Below are 17,386 nucleotides of genomic sequence, written 5' to 3'. Positions count from 1 at the left end.
AATGTAATTTTTGTTTTAAGATTTAAAAAACTTAATTATTTTTTGTATTTTATGTGGAAGATTGGAAAAGTTATAATGATTAGATAAAAAAATAAAAAATTGAAATTGAAAAATATTTATATTTAAATGTTGTTTAAATAATAAAATAAGATGGTATAGGATAAAATGAGTTGAGATGATTTGAAAAATTTGTAAAATTAAACTAGACCTAAGTAAAGATATCATTGAATTTCACACATATATCTCTTATTTCACTCGAGTGAGGTGAACTATGATTTAAAAAACAAACAACAATAAAAAATTTTTGAAAAATTTACTTATTCTAAGTTCTTTTACCTATAAAAAAAGTCATCGAGTCAAGGAAAATCTATTTGCAAGTCACTTCTTGACACACCAACATACCTTAGTGACATAGAAGATGTGAAGGCGTACGTGTCAACTAATAAGTAAGATCTTAATTTTTTTTGAAATTTTAATGGATATCACAGTAAATAATGCATTTACATACTGAATTAAGAAAACTAATCAGCTAAAGTATCATAAATATTTTACTTTATAATAATGTTTGATATAAATTTAAGACGTGTAATATTGTAAGTCCCTTAAAACACACAATATATATATATATATATGTTTGGTCTATCTTAAATAAAATGATAGTGCAAAATGTTACTTTTTGGTGGGTAAGTTCGGCATTCTCATTTGAAAGAAGTCGGTAAATTTAAGACCTATATAAAAAATTATTTTTTAATAATATATCTCACTTATTTTTAAAATGAATTCGTGAGACTTAACTATATATAGCTTTACTCAATTTTTTATAATTTTAAAGTTTATTGTATTAATTTTGATAAATTTTAGAATAATAATATTATATACATTCGTAGAATGTGTAAGTACTTTATAATTATTTTAAAAAAGAATAGAATTTATTATTAAAAAATTATTTTATTTTATATAAATTTTATATTTATTTATTTTTTTAAAAAAATTACACAATATTTATATAATTTATAATTATAAATATCATTTCTTAAATTTTAAGGGTAATGGAGTGATAATTTGAATACACGACCCAAGCGTAATTTTCTGTAAAAAAAAAAAAAAAAAAAAAACATCCCAAATGAATTGAGGAGGCCTTGGCTCCTCCACCAATCCGAGCTTCGAACCCGACAACCCTCGTATACGTTCATGTTTCGTGCTGCAAACAAACAAACTCTGTCACCGCCACCAGTTTCATTCCTGAAACTATTCTTTCGCCACGTTTTCTCAGTTTCACTCCAAGTCTCCAACACAAAAACTGTTGTCTGTATCCGTCGCTGTGAGATCTCTTTACACTTTTCCAGATCTAAAACTAGAAGCTCTTTCTTGAATGCTTCCGATTCCGATCCCAGACAAACCCTAACGGAAAGGCTTTGATTGCAAAATTGGGATTTGAATTGCAATATGGAGCAGCTAAAGACGATCGGTAGGGAGCTGGCCATGGGTTCTCAAGGCGGGTTCGGTCAGTCTAAGGAGTTCCTGGACCTGGTGAAGTCCATCGGCGAGGCCCGATCCAAGGCCGAGGAGGACCGCATCGTACTCCACGAGATCGAAACCCTCAAGCGTCGCATCTCCGAACCCGACATTCCCAAGCGCAAGATGAAGGAGTACATCATCCGCCTCGTCTACTTCGAGATGCTCGGCCACGATGCCTCCTTCGGCTACATCCACGCTGTCAAAATGACCCACGACGATACCCTCCTCCTCAAGCGAACCGGTTACCTCGCCGTCACTCTCTTCCTCAACGACGACCACGACCTTATCATCCTTATCGTAAACACTATTCAGAAGGACCTGAGGTCTGACAACTACCTCGTGGTCTGCGCGGCGCTCAATGCGGTCTGCCGGCTGATCAACGAGGAGACCATTCCGGCCGTGCTTCCGCAGGTGGTCGACCTACTCTCCCACTCCAAGGAGGCCGTCAGGAAGAAAGCCATCATGGCGCTTCACCGATTCTACCAAAAGTCCCCCTCTTCCGTCTCCCACCTCGTCTCTAATTTCCGCAAGGTGGGTACTTGTAACGAAATCGTAAATTTGATTCAGGCAATGGTGAATGCTAATCGTGATCATGGGTTCTAGGGATAGTGATATCACTGGATCTACTCCGACTATTCGGTTGATTACACAATCTATCTTCGTCCTTGACCAATTAACTAAAGTTGTAAAAATGAGTAATGATTCAGACCAATACCACAAGCTTAAACAACACTCTTCAAGGATCAGAGGCGAGTATAGGACTCATAAAGCAGGCATTGTGAGATAACGTTCGGGACAAGTTAAACAGGGATCATAATTAATATTGAAATTCCTTAAACTGAGGTGCATGCACTGATTTTTCTCGTCACAGTTAACTGTAAGAAAGTCATCAATATGAGCAATAAGAGCTCCCATGTACTCCACAAAAAGGAATAGGGAACTAAAGCAATGAGCTTTTTATTTTCTCACTTCATGTAAAAATATGTAAGAAAAAGGAAACAATAAATCGGCAAGTATTGCAATCTGTGTTTAGTAGTAGACGAGAATTTCCCGTAAAGTTTCTATGAGGCTTTTTGGTTTTGGTTTCAGCAGGTCTGCCTTTATAGGGTTATTAATTTAGTTTTATACAATTGTATGTAAGCAGTATTATACTTTTGTCTTTTTCTCCTTATGCTCTGCCTTAGTGTCGGAATGTTTTCTTATTTTTTATGGTAATTTTCTTGTCTTCTGTTCCAGAGGCTCTGTGATAATGATCCTGGGGTCATGGGTGCAACTCTTTGCCCTCTTTTTGATCTTATAACCATAGAAGTTCATTCTTATAAGGATTTAGTTGTAAGCTTTGTAAGCATTCTTAAACAAGTAGCAGAACGCAGATTACCAAAGAGTTATGATTATCATCAGATGCCGGCTCCATTTATTCAGGTATCTCCTCCTCGCCCTTTCTTTGTTTGTGTGTTGCATGCTATTGGCTATTTATAAGATATAAGCATAAGACACCCAAATCCATCCACTACTTTACTTCCTAACTTAGTTTAGAGATGTTTGGACAACCATATCTGTCCACTACTTTACTTCCCAAGTTAGTTTAGAGATGCTTGGGTCTTCTTGTTATAAACTTCATTTGTGGGAGGCTGTGATTTAGATCCATATTGAATTATACTTTTAAGGTGTTCCAATTGTAGCTTTGAGTAGTCTTTTTGGAGTACAACCTTAGATGTGGCTTGCACTTTTTTTGGTTTGCTACAAATGGTATAAGAGCTTATCCTAACATGCTACAATAGAATGGCTTGAAGAGCTTGTATGGAATTTGAGTGGAAGTGATTGTAACACAATACATTTATGAGAGGGTGGTAAATGAGATTGCACATTGCCTGGGGGAGAAGTTATTGGCTTTTGCAATGATTCCAAGGAGCTCCAATTATGACCTCAATTGTACTTTTTGGCTACATGCATGAATGACTAGTGTTTTACTTGAGTCATTACAAAACTTCATTCTACAATGTATAGGCAATCTCACAATTCAGTAAAATGTGGCCTATAGATTCTATACTCCCTTTACACATGCAGAACCAATTTTTCAAAATGATATAACGATTCCTTAAGTTTTTATTTTATCCTTAAGTTCACATCTGGTTAATTCAGCCATCATAACTTACTCACGCAGATCAGGTTGCTGAAAATTCTGGCATTGCTGGGAAGTGGTGACAAGCAAGCAAGTGAAAATATGTATACTGTTGTTGGCGACATACTCAGGAAGTGTGATTCATCAAGTAACATAGGAAATGCTGTCCTCTATGAATGCGTATGCTGTGTGTCTTCTATATATCCCAATCCTAAATTATTAGAAGTTGCCGCTGATGTTATTTCCAGATTTTTGAAGGTATGCCTTGTGCATTTTGTTTTGCACCTTTAAGTTAGCAGATTATTCTCACTGTTATCGCTCTAGCTTCCACCTGGAATCACTCAAGTAATTATAATGTGATCTTGTGGCCAGAGTGACAGTCACAATTTGAAATATATGGGTATTGATTCCCTTGGTCGATTGATAAAGATGAGTCCTGAGATAGCTGAACAACACCAACTCGCTGTGATTGACTGCTTAGAGGTGAGAGATATTGTGCTATTAAATACTGAAACAGATTCTTTTTCTGCCTATGCATTTCGTTCTTAATGAAGTCGGAGTAGCAGCTTCTGTTATGTTAGCCAAGGGGCAAAGTTTCTTTCTTGGTTTTTTTATAATTTTTAAATCATTTCATTTTCTTCTTGGAGGTATATTTTAGCTGAATGAATGGATAAATCTAGGATATGAGGAGGCATGTCTGTATTGCTTCCTGTCCATTTATGCCTCTGTTAGTAATTTGCCTGTATTCTCTTTGCAAACTGTGTATCTTTTATATTAATAGGTGTTGGAATGACATTATGCAGGACCCAGACGATACTCTGAAGAGAAAAACCTTTGAACTATTGTATAAAATGACCAAGTCCTCCAATGTTGAAGTGATTGTGGACCGAATGATTGATTACATGATAAGCATTAATGATAATCATTACAAAACCTATATAGCATCTCGATGTGTGGAGCTTGCAGAGCAATTTGCACCCAGTAACCATTGGTTTATCCTGGTAATTGTGATGATGCCTTAGCTTTTTAGACTGTCTATGTATGTGTGTGTGTCTTTATATTTGATGTATTCTCCACAGACCATGAATAAAGTATTCGAGCATGCCGGAGATCTGGTGAATGTAAAAGTGGCACACAACTTGATGCGGTTAATTGCAGAGGGATTTGGTGAGGATGATGATGCTGCTGATAGTCAGCTGAGATCGTCTGCTGTATGTTATTTAATCTGCAGTATATTTATATTAGATGCATATATAACACCTGTGTAAATATTTTGTCTATGTGTGTATGTATGCATATCCACGCATACGGAGACATGCGCACTAAATCTTCATGTCATTCAATCACGTGAATTTCTGATTACACAAGAATTTCTGGTCACATAAGATTAAAAAATACAATCCTTGATCATTTTTTTCCATCTATCATCTAATGCCCAACTAATGTAACCTAAAGTGGTGTAGAGAGATATAACTAACCTTGGAGATCCAAATTTGTGTTATCAAAGAAAGCAATTATGACATATAATTCTTTTTTCTCCTTGTATATAATTCACTCGATTATTCCTTAAAAATACGCTTTTGCACTATCATGTAGTGTACATCCTCTTTGTTGGGTATCATGTATTATCCATTACTTTACAGTAGATTGCAGTTAAGAGAAATTTTTTTGATAAGTAGATTGCAGTTACAGAAGTTTTAGGTGTGTTAAGTTCTTATTTATTCTTTCTCTTTATCTATTAAATTTACAGTCCACAAATAAATTTAATAGACGGGATTTAATGCAAGAATCCACCTTCCCATTTTTTTCGTGTGTGCATCAATAAATTATTAGAAGCTTATTGAGTGCAGATTGGAGCTCAAGTATGTATATGTAAATTGGTTCAGCTATGTAGTGCACACCATTTTTTTATAGGTAAACTAAGAATATAGTGCACACTATTTCTTGTTTTTCATAATTTCTTCTTATCGATGGAAATGCAGGTGGAGTCATATTTGCACATTATCGGGGAGCCAAAGCTTCCGTCTGTATTTCTTCAAGTACACACTGTCTTACTTAGGTTTCATTTTTATTTGTTCACCTCCATACAGATTTTGCTGAAGAATGCCTTTGGTTATTATCCTAATCTGTAGTTCTGATTATAGGTCATTTGTTGGGTTTTGGGGGAGTATGGAACAGCTGATGGGAAGTATTCTGCTTCTTATATTACTGGGAAATTATGTGATGTGGCAGAGGCATGTTCAAATGATGAAACTGTAAAGGTATTCCTCAGCTTATATTGTTCCCTATTGTCTACTTCTGGTTACTAGGGTTGTGCCCCTTTGGGCTTTGAATAAAATTTGCCTCGTATAAAACGAAAAATTCTGTATAGGGAAACTTAAGTTACCATTGCCTGGCGTGTTTTGACTTTATGAAGATTTGTTTTGTTAATTAAGGTTATATTTGTGTTTTTGATGAGTCAATTTCATTAAAAGCGCAGAAGGGTTGCTACCCAGGTACATAGGGTGCATATTGGAGGAACACCTATGTTCGACAACAGAGTAGAATCTTTTTTTTTTTTTTTTGAGAAATGGAAACGAGAAATCTTCGTTCTTTAAAAAGTGTATTTTTTGAAGAACAAGAATCATATTCTGTTTTGAGTTGTTCAATGCCGCATATAAATTTTAAGCTTAAAAAAATGATGGGTATAAGTTTTATGAAGCAATTTGAGAAGGAAAGTGATTGATCCAAGTATGCCTTTATTTGGGTGGAGTGTAGAGAAAAAGAGGTTATCAAAGAACATGTGGTTGATTTTTTTGAAAAGATACTGAGCAGGAGCGGTGGAGGCCTACTCTTGATGGGTTGGTGTTTAACATTATTGAACCAGGGGATGTGGTCAGGATGGAGAGGGCTTTTGATGAGGAAGAGGTACTTAATGTAGTAAGGAAAATGGTAAAAGACAAGGCTCCCGGACCTGATGGTTTCTCTATTGGCTTTTTCCAAGAATGCTGGGAGGTGATTAAAGAAGATCTTCTGAAGGTGTTTCAGGAGTTGTTCTCGTTTGGAAAATTTGAGAAAAGTCTTAACTCCACGTTCCTTGCCTTGATTCCTAAAAAGGCTGGGGCTATTGAGATCTCAGATTTTCGGCCTATCAGCTTAGTAAATGGAGTATACAAGATTATCTCAAAAGTGCTTGCAAATCTGTGATACCCCATATGATATAGATAAGGGTAGGTGGTGTATGGGATCCCACATTGCTTGGGAAGGAGAAGTTCTTGCTCTTTATAAGATTCCAATAGGGCTCCAATTGTATCATTGACTAGTCCTTTTGGAGTATAGGCCGTGTGGTTTGGGCCTTCTATTGGGGCGTTACAAATGGTATCAGAGCCTATCCCAACCAGAAATGTGGGACTTGAGCCGTGCCACCTATAATGGACAGGCCCGACGAGGACGTCGGGAATTTAAGGGGGGTAGATTGTGATATCCCATATGATATAGATAAGGGTAGGTGGTGTATGGGATCCCACATTGCTTGGGAAGGAGAAGTTCTTGCTCTTTATAAGATTCCAATAGGGCTCCAATTGTATCATTGACTAGTCCTTTTGGAGTATAGGCCGTGTGGTTTGGGCCTTCTATTGGGGCGTTACAAAATCGCTTAAGTGAGGTCTGGGAAAAGTTGTGGCTAAGCCTCAAAATGCCTTTGTTAAGGGAAGACAGATCCTCGATGCGGTTCTAATTGCCAATGAATGTTTGGATAGCAGATTGAAGGATGGAAACCCAAGTATTATGTGCAAGTTGGATATGGAAAAGGCGTATGACCATGTTAATTGGAACTTCCTCATACATCTATTAGGTATGTGTGGTTTTGGTGAAAGGTGGAGGTCTTGGATTAGGTGGTGTATCTCTACGGTACGGTTTTTTGTATTGATTAATGGTAGCCCTGAGGGTTTCTTTCAGAGTTCTCGTGGTCTGAGGCAAGGGGATCCGTTATCTCTTTTACTTTTTGCTATTGTGATGGAGGCACTAAGCAGGATGATCTCGGCCTTGTCGGCTAATGGTTTTGTTAGGAGTTTCCAAATTGGTTCTCCAAGCAGAGATATTACTACTATCTCTCACTTGTTGTTCGCAAATGATACGCTTATTATGTGTGAAGCTAATCGGGACCAGGTGCGGGCTGTGAAGGCGTGTCTACTGTGTTTTGAAGCAGTGTTTGGTCTAAAAGTGAACTATGATAAATCTGAGTTGGTACCGATTGGAGAGGTTTAGAATATTATGGAGTTGGCTGACACGTTGGGTTGTAAGATAACGTCTCTTCCTATGACTTACCTGGGATTACCTTTGGGTATAGCTCCGAGGGCACGCTCGATTTGGGACACAGTAATTGAAAAAATAGAAAGGAAACTGGCAAGGTGGAAGAGAATGTACTTGTCGAAAGGGGGTCGGATTACTTTGATTAAAAGCACACTTTCTAATCTACCAACTTATTTCTTATCTTTATTCCCTATTCCGACAAGTGTGGCGAGTCGTCTTGATAAGTTACAGAGAGATTTTCTGTGGGGTGGAATGGGAGAAGAGTTTAAATTTCATCTTGTCAAATGGGAGAAGGTATGCCATCCTATCTCTAGTGGCGGTTTGGGTATCATAAATATGCGGTTGTTTAATCGGGCGTTACTTGGTAAATGGCTATGGCGATATACCAAGGAGCCAGAAGCCCTATGGAGAACTGTGATAGAAAATAAATATGGTGGTTTAGGGGAAGGTTGGTGTACTAGAGAAGTTAGAGGGGCACATGGAAAGGGGCTATGGAAGTATATTAGAAAAGGGTGGGAGGTTTTTTATTGACACACGAGATTTCAGGTGGGTTCAGGTGCCACGATCAGATTTTGGAAGGATGCATGGTGTGGTAACAGTGCCCTTCAAGAATTGTTTCCTATTCTCTTCCAGATAGCAAGTGCCAAAGAAGCTACAGTGGCAGAGGTTATGGGAATCTCAGAAGGGGGTATTCACTGGAATATCAATTTCAACCGAACGGCACAGGATTGGGAGGTGGAGATTTTTGCAGATTTTTATTGTTTTCTGTACTCTTATAGTCCTAATATCCAGCATGAGGATAGTCTCTGGTGGATTCCTGCAGGAAAAGGGGTTTTCACTGTTCGTTCCTATCATAAGGTCCTTGCACAAGTGCCAGGGGCACAGTTTCCCTGGAAAAGGCTCTGGCGACACAAGGCCCCTCCAAAAGCTTCTTTTTTTGTGTGGACAGCGGCATTAGGCAAGATTCTTACTACAGATAATCTGAGAAAGAAGAGGATAATCATCGTAGACTGGTGTTGTATGTGTAAAGGAGGGGGTGAGGCGGTGAATCATTTACTCTTGCATTGTGAGGTAGCCAGGACGCTCTGGAATGAGGTGTTTAAAATGATGGATCTAGCATGGGTTATGCCGGAATCTGTGGTGGATATATTAGCGTGTTGGACATTTATCCGAGGTGTGCACCAGATCAAAGAGATTTGGAAGATGATTCTTATTTGTATCATGTGGTGCTTGTGGCAGGAGCGAAATGAGAGGACGTTTGAAAATAAGGAGAGATCGATGGAAGAGCTAAAAATTTTCTTTTTTAGGATTCTTTGTACTTGGGCCATTGCTGTGGGCTTTAATGGCATGGAACTTCATGATTTCTTAGTTTCTAACGTGCCTTCGTAAATAGGGCATACATTTTTGTAACTGGCAGTTGTTGCCCTTTTGTTAATAATACTTATTTTACTTATAAAAAAAAAAAGTATTCCTTTATTTAATTTTTTTATACGAGAACCATCACCTTCAACATTTATGGTTTTTTTTTTCCTTGAACTGGGCCATGATTTTTTGCTTCCTTTGAAGGCATATGCAGTTACAGCAATCATGAAAATATATGCATTTGAAATAGCAGCTGGAAGAAAAGTGGATATGTTACATGAGGTATGTTTTTCAAACAGTTAAGCTCAAAATCAAAGTCTTTCTTCCATCTTAATTGAAATCTATGCTTTTAGCGGTTCTGTACATCTGCTAACATCTGAATCTAGCTCCTGGCTTGAAGTTTATGTTTGGACTATTTATAGATGATCTTTTAATATTTTTTATTGATCTTGTTCCTCCTATGATGGATTGAGGGATTGATGCAAACAGTAATCAAAGGCTAAAGAAGCTGATATAAGGAGAACCTCAATCAAGAGAAGCATTTTGTACTTGAAAATAGTCTTCCAATTTATAATTTGATTTGTGACAATATTGATTGCATCAATTGCATTCTCAAGATTTGTCCTAAGGACTATAATAAGTATCTTGAACCTCCTCCTAGGCAAGAATTCATTTAAGGCATTCGCTAAAATCAATGGTCAGCACAGGACATAAAAGTAATGACTGAGAGAGTGAGAGAGAGAGAGAGAGACTGCTCCTCTGCTATATGTGCTGAGTCTGAGGTGTTTTCAGGGTCGAACTAAAAATCTTGGTAGAGATTCCTGGAACATCTGGTGAAATGTCCCAAAATGCCTCTCTCTCTGTCTCTCATATTTATCTAACTTCTATAATTGTGTGCTTCTGTATAAGATTGTTGTTAGTTGTACATTATAAATCTTAGTTCTTCCTACGGACTTGCACCATATGCTTGAGCATCCTTGCACCTGTCTTTAGAGTTAGAGAATTTGGGATTTTTGTCATACCTTTTCATTGTATTCACAAACGTTACTAGAATCTCAGTCTGTTTATTGTGTTCTTATACTTTTTGGAGGACTTTCTGGACTAATAACTCTTTCATCTTGACATAGTGTCAATCCTTGGTTGAAGAATTATCAGCTTCCCACTCAACAGATTTGCAGCAACGTGCGTATGAATTACAAGCAGTCATTTGCTTAGATGCTCATGCTGTCGAGAATATTATACCATCGGATGCAAGTTGTGAAGATGTAGAGGTAAATTTTTTTTTTATCTGTAAATAATAATTTTTATTGATAATTTTATCTGTGAATATGTGAAGAGTCTGAAGATGTAGAGGTAATTGCAGAACTGTATTAATTTCAAATCTTATGCAGGGGTCTAGCCTTTAATTGCTTCTTCTTTGATAATCTTAAAAAATTATTTATCTATTGATCTTGAAGTGTTTTTTCTCATAATGCATTTTCTATTTTAGGTTCCTTTTGTTTCTATTTTCTGATTTCTTTATGTTTTTAGGTAAAATAAGATTTTATTAAATCAAGTAAATAGGCGAAGCCAAGTACACAAGAATTATTTTTTTTTATAAGAAAATTTTAACAAAGTAGGGTAATGAAAATTTTTAACAAAGTACACAAGAATTTTAACAAAGTAGAATTATACATAGAGTATGCTATTATTTTGAGTTCTTATTGTTTAATATCCTTGTGACTGAGCATTCAAGCCATGTTTCAGATGTTGTGATCTTATGATATAATGTTGTAAGCTACTGGCATGGAACCATTAAGAATGTACACTATGATGTAAGATCTCTTCAAGGCCAAATTTATTTGGGATAGTATCATCATGAAGATGGTACAATGGTTGGCTAGATGGCAGGGTGATCTCAGGCCAGAGTTCACAAGAACTGTACGGCTCCAAGTCAGAAACTTACTCCGACAATGGCAGGGTGATATCATTTGTTTGCAAGAGAACAAGCTAGAACTAATTACAAGGCAAATAATTTGTAGTTTGTAGAGAGGGCATCATGTTGGGTGGTCGTATCTACCTTCTAAAGGTGCATCAGGTGGTGTTCTTATCATGTTCAAAAGGGTGGTGGAAAGAGTAGAGAGATGTGTGGGTGAATTCACTGTGGCATTCTCCTTTGTAATATAGAAGATGGATTCCAATGGGCATTTGCAAGAGTCTACGGCCCTAATATTGACTCAGAAAGAAGATTAATGTGGGAAGAATTGGTGGGACTCCTTAGTTGGTGGGAGCTACCAAGTTGTATAGGGGGAGACTTCAATGTATCTCGTTTCACGAGTGAACGGTCAGGTACACCCCACATCACTTCCGCTATGAGGGAATTCTCTGACTTCATTTTAGAACAGGTGTTTATGGATATCCCACTAACGCGAGGCTTGTATATTTGGTCCAACACTCGAGAACTCCCATCTTGGTTGAGAATTGATAGATTTTTGTTACCTCCAGAATGGGAGTTACATTTTCCTGATGTAACTCAAAGACGACTACCTAGAGTGTGTTCTGACCATTTCCCTATCCTTTTGGATTGTGGAGGCATCCAAGGAGGCAGAAGGTATTTTAAACTCGAAAATGTGGCTTAAATCTGGCAGTTTTGTAGACAGAGTTAGGCAATGGTGGTCCTCGTATGAGTTCCAAGAATCTCCAAGCTTCATTTTGGCAAGAAAACTAAGGCATCGTTCACTTTCACAAAACTTTTCATCTCATCTCATTTAATCATTACAACTTTCTTAAATTTCTACACAAAATAAAATAATCAATTCAACTTTTTCAAATCTCAAAACAAAAATAATATTAAAAATATATATTTTAACAATATTTTATTTAACTTTCAACTTTTATTTCAACTCATCTTATCTGCGAAAACAAACTAGACCTAAAAGCGCTAAAACACGACTTGAAGTTATGGAATGAATAACTGTTTGGCAATATACTATTACAACGACGTTCCTTTATGGAGGAGTTACAAGGTTTGGAGGGTGAGGAGGAGGCAAGAATTCTCACTGAAGCTGAAAAAGCTCGCAAAAGTGAGGTAGTTACAGATCTCGAACGAGCATTACTAATGGAAGAGATCTCTTGGAGACAGAAATCTAGGGCTTTATGGCTCAAGGAGGGAGGTAGATGCACAAAGTTCTTTCACAGGGTGGCTAATTCACATCAGAGGAACAACGCTATAGATATATTAATGGTTGATGGAGCAGTTTTTTTCGGATAAGCCAAGTATTAAGGATCACATGGTACAGTACTAAGAACATCTCCTATCCGAACAGCAACCATGGAGACTGTCAGCAGATGGGTTGACTTTCTCAGCTTTAGATCAACAGTGTGCAGGGTGGCTGTAGAGGCCCTTTGAAGAAGAAGTATGCAAAATCGTTCGTGGCATGGCTAGTGATAAGGCCCCAGGCCCTGATGGTTTTACCATGGGCTTCTTCCAAACCTGTTGGAAAGTGATCAAGGGTGACCTTATGCGGGTATTTCAAGAGTTCCATTATTATGCTAGCTTTGAAAAAAGTCACAATGCCACATTCTTAGCACTCATACCAGAAAAGGTGGGGTCAGTGGATGTTCGTGACTATCGTCCTATTAGCCTTGTGATTAGGGTCTATAAGATTATTTCTAAAGTGCTAGCAAACTGACTGAGTACGGTGATGGAGATGTTAATCTCGAAGCCACAAAACGCATTTGTCAAAGGTAGACAAATCTTAGACTCGGTTCTAATTGCAAATGAAGTGCTGGATGGACGTTTCAAATCTAGAGAACTTGGGTTAATTTGCAAACTAGATATGGAAAAAGCCTATGATCATGTTAATTGGAAATTTCTGCTTTATTTACTTGCAAGATGCGGTTTTGGAGATAGATAGATGGATGAAATGGATAGAATTTTGTATCTCAACAGTCGTCTTCTCTATCTTGGTGAATGGCTCACCAGCGGGCTTTTTTGACTCTTCTCGTGAATTGAGACAAGGAGATCTGCTCTCCCCCTTACTCTTCTTATTCGTCATGAAAGCCCTCAGTAAGATGATTGTAGGTCTTGTGAAATGTGATTTTCTATACGGTTTCTCGGTGGGGAATGGTAACTTCAATTCTCGTAATATTTCTCATTTGTTGTTTGCTGATGACACTCTCATATTCTGTGAAGCAAATCTTGGGCATATCCAATCTTCGAGGGCCCTACTTTGTTTTGAAGCCATTTCGAGTTTGAAAGTTAATCTTTCAAAGTCTAAAATGGTGCCGGTGGGGAATGTTCCCGAAGCGGTGGCTCTAGCCTCTCTCTTGGGATGTAAGGTATCTTCTTTACCTCTTTAGTATCTTGGATTACCATTGGGTGCTTCATTCAAATCAAAACAGATTTGAAATCTTGTGATTGAGAAGGTGGAGCGTAGGTTGGCATCTTGGAAGATGTTGTATTTATCGAAAGGTGGTAGGCTCACATTGATTAAAAGTACTCTCTTTAAGCTCCCCACCTATTGTTTTGTCTCTATTCCCCCTCCTAGCAAAGATTGCCAACCGTATTAAGAAGCTACAACACGATTTCTTGTGGAGTGGTTTAGGGGACGAGTTCAAGTTCCATCTGGTCAATTGGACCATGGTGTGCATTCCATTTTCTGTGGGTGAATTGGCTATTTGTAACTTGACGAAGTTCAACCAAGCCTTATTGGGTAAATAGTTGTGACGGTGCCAACAAGAAAGGGGGGCCTTGTGAATGTCTGTCATTGATGCACAGGTTGGGGAAGCATAGGATGGTTGGTGCTCAAATGAGGTACACGGCTCACATGGGATAGGTTTATGGAAAAACATTAGGAAGGGTTGGGAGACTTTCAGGAGACATACATATATTGTTGTGGGCGATGGTTCTCGCGTAAGATTTTGGCATGATAAATGGTGTGGTAAAAGCCGTCTCAAAGACACCTTCCCTGCCATATTTGAGTTAGCACAAGTAAAGGATGCAGCGATAGCAGACATTTTGGTTTTTTATAGTGGCTCCCCTCAATGGAATGTGGACTTTACTAGGGCAGCCCAAGCTTGGGAGTTGGAGGTTATTTCAGACTTCTATGCGGCTTTGTATTCCGTACGTATGATCGAGGGCAATATGGATAGGATGTTTTGGAGCCGTTCCAAGAAAGGTAAATTTATGGTCAGATCATTTCACAAAGTTTTATTGAACCCAGGATGCTCACATGGAAGAGCATCTGGCAGACCAAATCTCCTTCAAAAGCAGCTTTTTTTGTTTGTACAACAACTTTGGACAAAATTCTCACCACATATAATCTAAGGAGACGTCGATTAATGGTATTGGATTAGTGTTACATGTGTAAGAAATATGGTAAATCAGTTGATCATCTGTTTTTACATTACGAGGTGGCCAAGACCATGTGGGCTGAATTTTTTACAGGACTTGGTTTATCATGGGTCATGCCCGGCAGATTGGTGGACTTTCTAGCATGCTGGAGAGGCCTTCGAGGAAATTCACAAGTTGCAGCAATATGGAAAATGGCCCCCATATATATGTGTTGGTGTATGTGGCGGGAGCGAAATTATAGAAGCTTTGAAAACCAAGAGAACAATGGAGGAGCTGAAAGTTTTTTTCTTTAAAACATTGTTTTCTTGGGTGGAGGCAATTGTTTGTAATGGACTTAGGAGACGTTTGGATTCAAAGATGACTTGAGATGAATTGAGATGGATTGTGAATAGTAATGAGATGAGTTGTGAATAGTAGTGAGATTTGTGAGTTAAAGTTGCTGAATAGTAATGAATAGTAGTGAGATGAGCTGAGATGTCCTGCGAATCCAAACATCTCCTTAATGTCCATGACTTTCTTCTTTCAGTTGTAAATTATAGCTAGGTATTTCTCATGTATATTCTCTGTGTACTTGGACTTTGCCTATTATTATGAATAAAACTTCTTGATTATTTATCAAAAAAAAAAAAAAAACAAAAAACAATGGTTGGCTAGATGGAAGTGTATATACTTTGTCCAACTTACCCCCTTACCATAATATAAAAGACTTCATATTTTGCTAGTGCTATGGTCTGTTTCTCATTTCTGGTATGGCACGTTTAAGATTAAACTGTGGTTCAGGTATGTTCATACTACTAGATTTGAATAAAAAAACTTTTGAGAGATACACTCTGAGGTCTCGGTAGTCAGATGAACTAGTTTTCTTAAGGTGGAGGGTACTGAAGTGGCAATTTTCTTGGTGGAAATGATGGTACAAATATCTGAGCGATTAAATGGTAGTTGGATGGTAGGCTGAAACTTGTGTGCCTGCATAGGGCGGTGCATACAAGCATCTTTATGTAGCATCTTGGCTGGTTTTGGCACACTTGTAATATTTGCCGCTTGATCAATCCGTTTTAATGTTATTGACATTATTCAATGCTCACTCCTAATGTCTCTGAATTCTCCTTGCAGATAGATAAAAACCTCTCGTTCCTAAACAGTTATGTCCAACAGTCACTGGAAAATGGTGCTCAGCCCTACATTCCTGAGACTGGGCGCTCTGGCATGTCGGATACCATCAACTTCAGAAGCCAAGACCAGCCTGAAGCTTCGATGCATGGTCTAAGGTTCGAGGCATACGAGCTTCCAAAGCCCCCAGTGCCATCAAGAATGCATACAGCTTCACTTGAGCCCTCAACTGAACTTGTTCCAGTATCTGAGCCAGCTTATTCTAGGGACACCCACCAGGTTGCTACTGTGCCATCTGTGTCAGATGCAGGGTCATCAGAACTGAAGCTACGACTTGATGGTGTTCAGAAAAAGTGGGGTAGACCAGCATACTCCTCTTCTGCGCCATCTACCTCAAGTTCTACTTCCCAGAATACAGTGAATGGGGTCACTCAAGTAGATGCTGCAGGCAGTGTAATTTCAAAAGCACACAAAACTAATGATTCGAGGAAACCACGAGTTGAGATTTCTCCAGAAAAGCAGAAGCTTGCAGCTTCATTGTTTGGAGGATCATCTCAAACTGAGAAGAGGCCTACTACGGCTAGCCATAAGGTCACTAAGGCAGGTAGCCATGCTGCAGGGAAGAAGTCTCAGGCACCAAAGTCAGCAGTTGTATCCAATCAAGTGACAGTGGAGAAGACAATTCATCAACCTCCTCCAGACTTGCTTGACTTGGGTGAACCAGCTGTTCCAAGTGCTACTCCATCTGTGGATCCATTCAAGCAGCTAGAAGGGCTTCTTGACCCAACTCAAGTTAGTTCGACAGCAAATCATGGTGCAGTTGGTGCTACTGAATCACCTGATATTATTGCACTATATGGAAAGACACCTGCTAGTGGGCATAGCAGCAGTGCTGCAATTTCTTTGCCAACCAATGGGGACGGTGTCAATTTCACAGCTGGGTTATTAGATGCAACTATCAGCACCACTCATGCCGGCACCACACTTCCAACACAATCTATAAAGGGACTGAATGCTAAAGATTCCTTGGAAAAGGATGCACTCGTGAGGCAGATGGGTGTGACTCCATCAAGTCAAAATCCTAACTTGTTCAGAGATTTGCTAAGTTAAAATTGTTCAGACAGCAGCTTCTAAATCAGGAACTGGAAAATTGATTGCTTTATGATATGGATATATTTCCAGAGCAGCTTTCTGTTTGATTGGTGATATTTCAATGATGCAATTAGCGAAACTAGCCGAGTGGCTAGAGAATGAGAATGGAGTAATTTAACCTCCAGAATCAGCAAGTTCAGGTACCTTTCGATAAGAACAGGACCTTAGCTGGGACTGGGTTTTACCCTTCGAATAGCATATATCAAATTTGGTGCTTTTTCCGGAATGCTTGTGTTAGCCATGCTATGGCAAAACAGTTCTCCTGTGCAAATTTGTATTTCCTTTGCTCCGGATGGCATTTGAGTTACCTTGTAATAATAAACACATGTATAAGCGATTTGTCTTTTTTAATTTTTTACCCTTCATTTGTAACATTTTTCCTTGGTGTCCATTTGGATCTCCAACAATGAGAAGCCTCGTTTGAATCGTACAATGGTCTACATATAATAATTCATGTGGGTTGAGCTCTGCAACAGCCACTTGCCCTTTATTTTTTT

At 38.3% G+C, this 17,386-nt stretch overlaps 1 protein-coding gene across 1 annotated transcript; it reads left to right on the top strand.

Moving 5' to 3' along the window:
* The first annotated feature begins 1,127 nt into the window (after window positions 1-1,127).
* LOC108983090 (AP-4 complex subunit epsilon-like) lies at window positions 1,128-17,386 on the top strand. Its single transcript, XM_018954623.2, has 11 exons — window positions 1,128-2,049; window positions 2,755-2,940; window positions 3,683-3,898; window positions 4,013-4,123; window positions 4,444-4,641; window positions 4,720-4,851; window positions 5,623-5,679; window positions 5,785-5,901; window positions 9,497-9,574; window positions 10,420-10,563; window positions 15,741-17,386. The coding sequence occupies exons 1-11, from the start codon at window positions 1,447-1,449 to the stop codon at window positions 16,845-16,847; spliced, it is 2,949 nt and encodes a 982-aa protein (XP_018810168.1). The 5' UTR covers window positions 1,128-1,446; the 3' UTR covers window positions 16,848-17,386.

Source organism: Juglans regia, chromosome 9, assembly GCF_001411555.2.
Source record: "Juglans regia cultivar Chandler chromosome 9, Walnut 2.0, whole genome shotgun sequence".
Lineage (NCBI taxonomy): Eukaryota > Viridiplantae > Streptophyta > Magnoliopsida > Fagales > Juglandaceae > Juglans > Juglans regia.
Note: the sequence above shows the minus strand (reverse complement) of the source record. Positions and strands in the feature narration are given on the sequence as shown.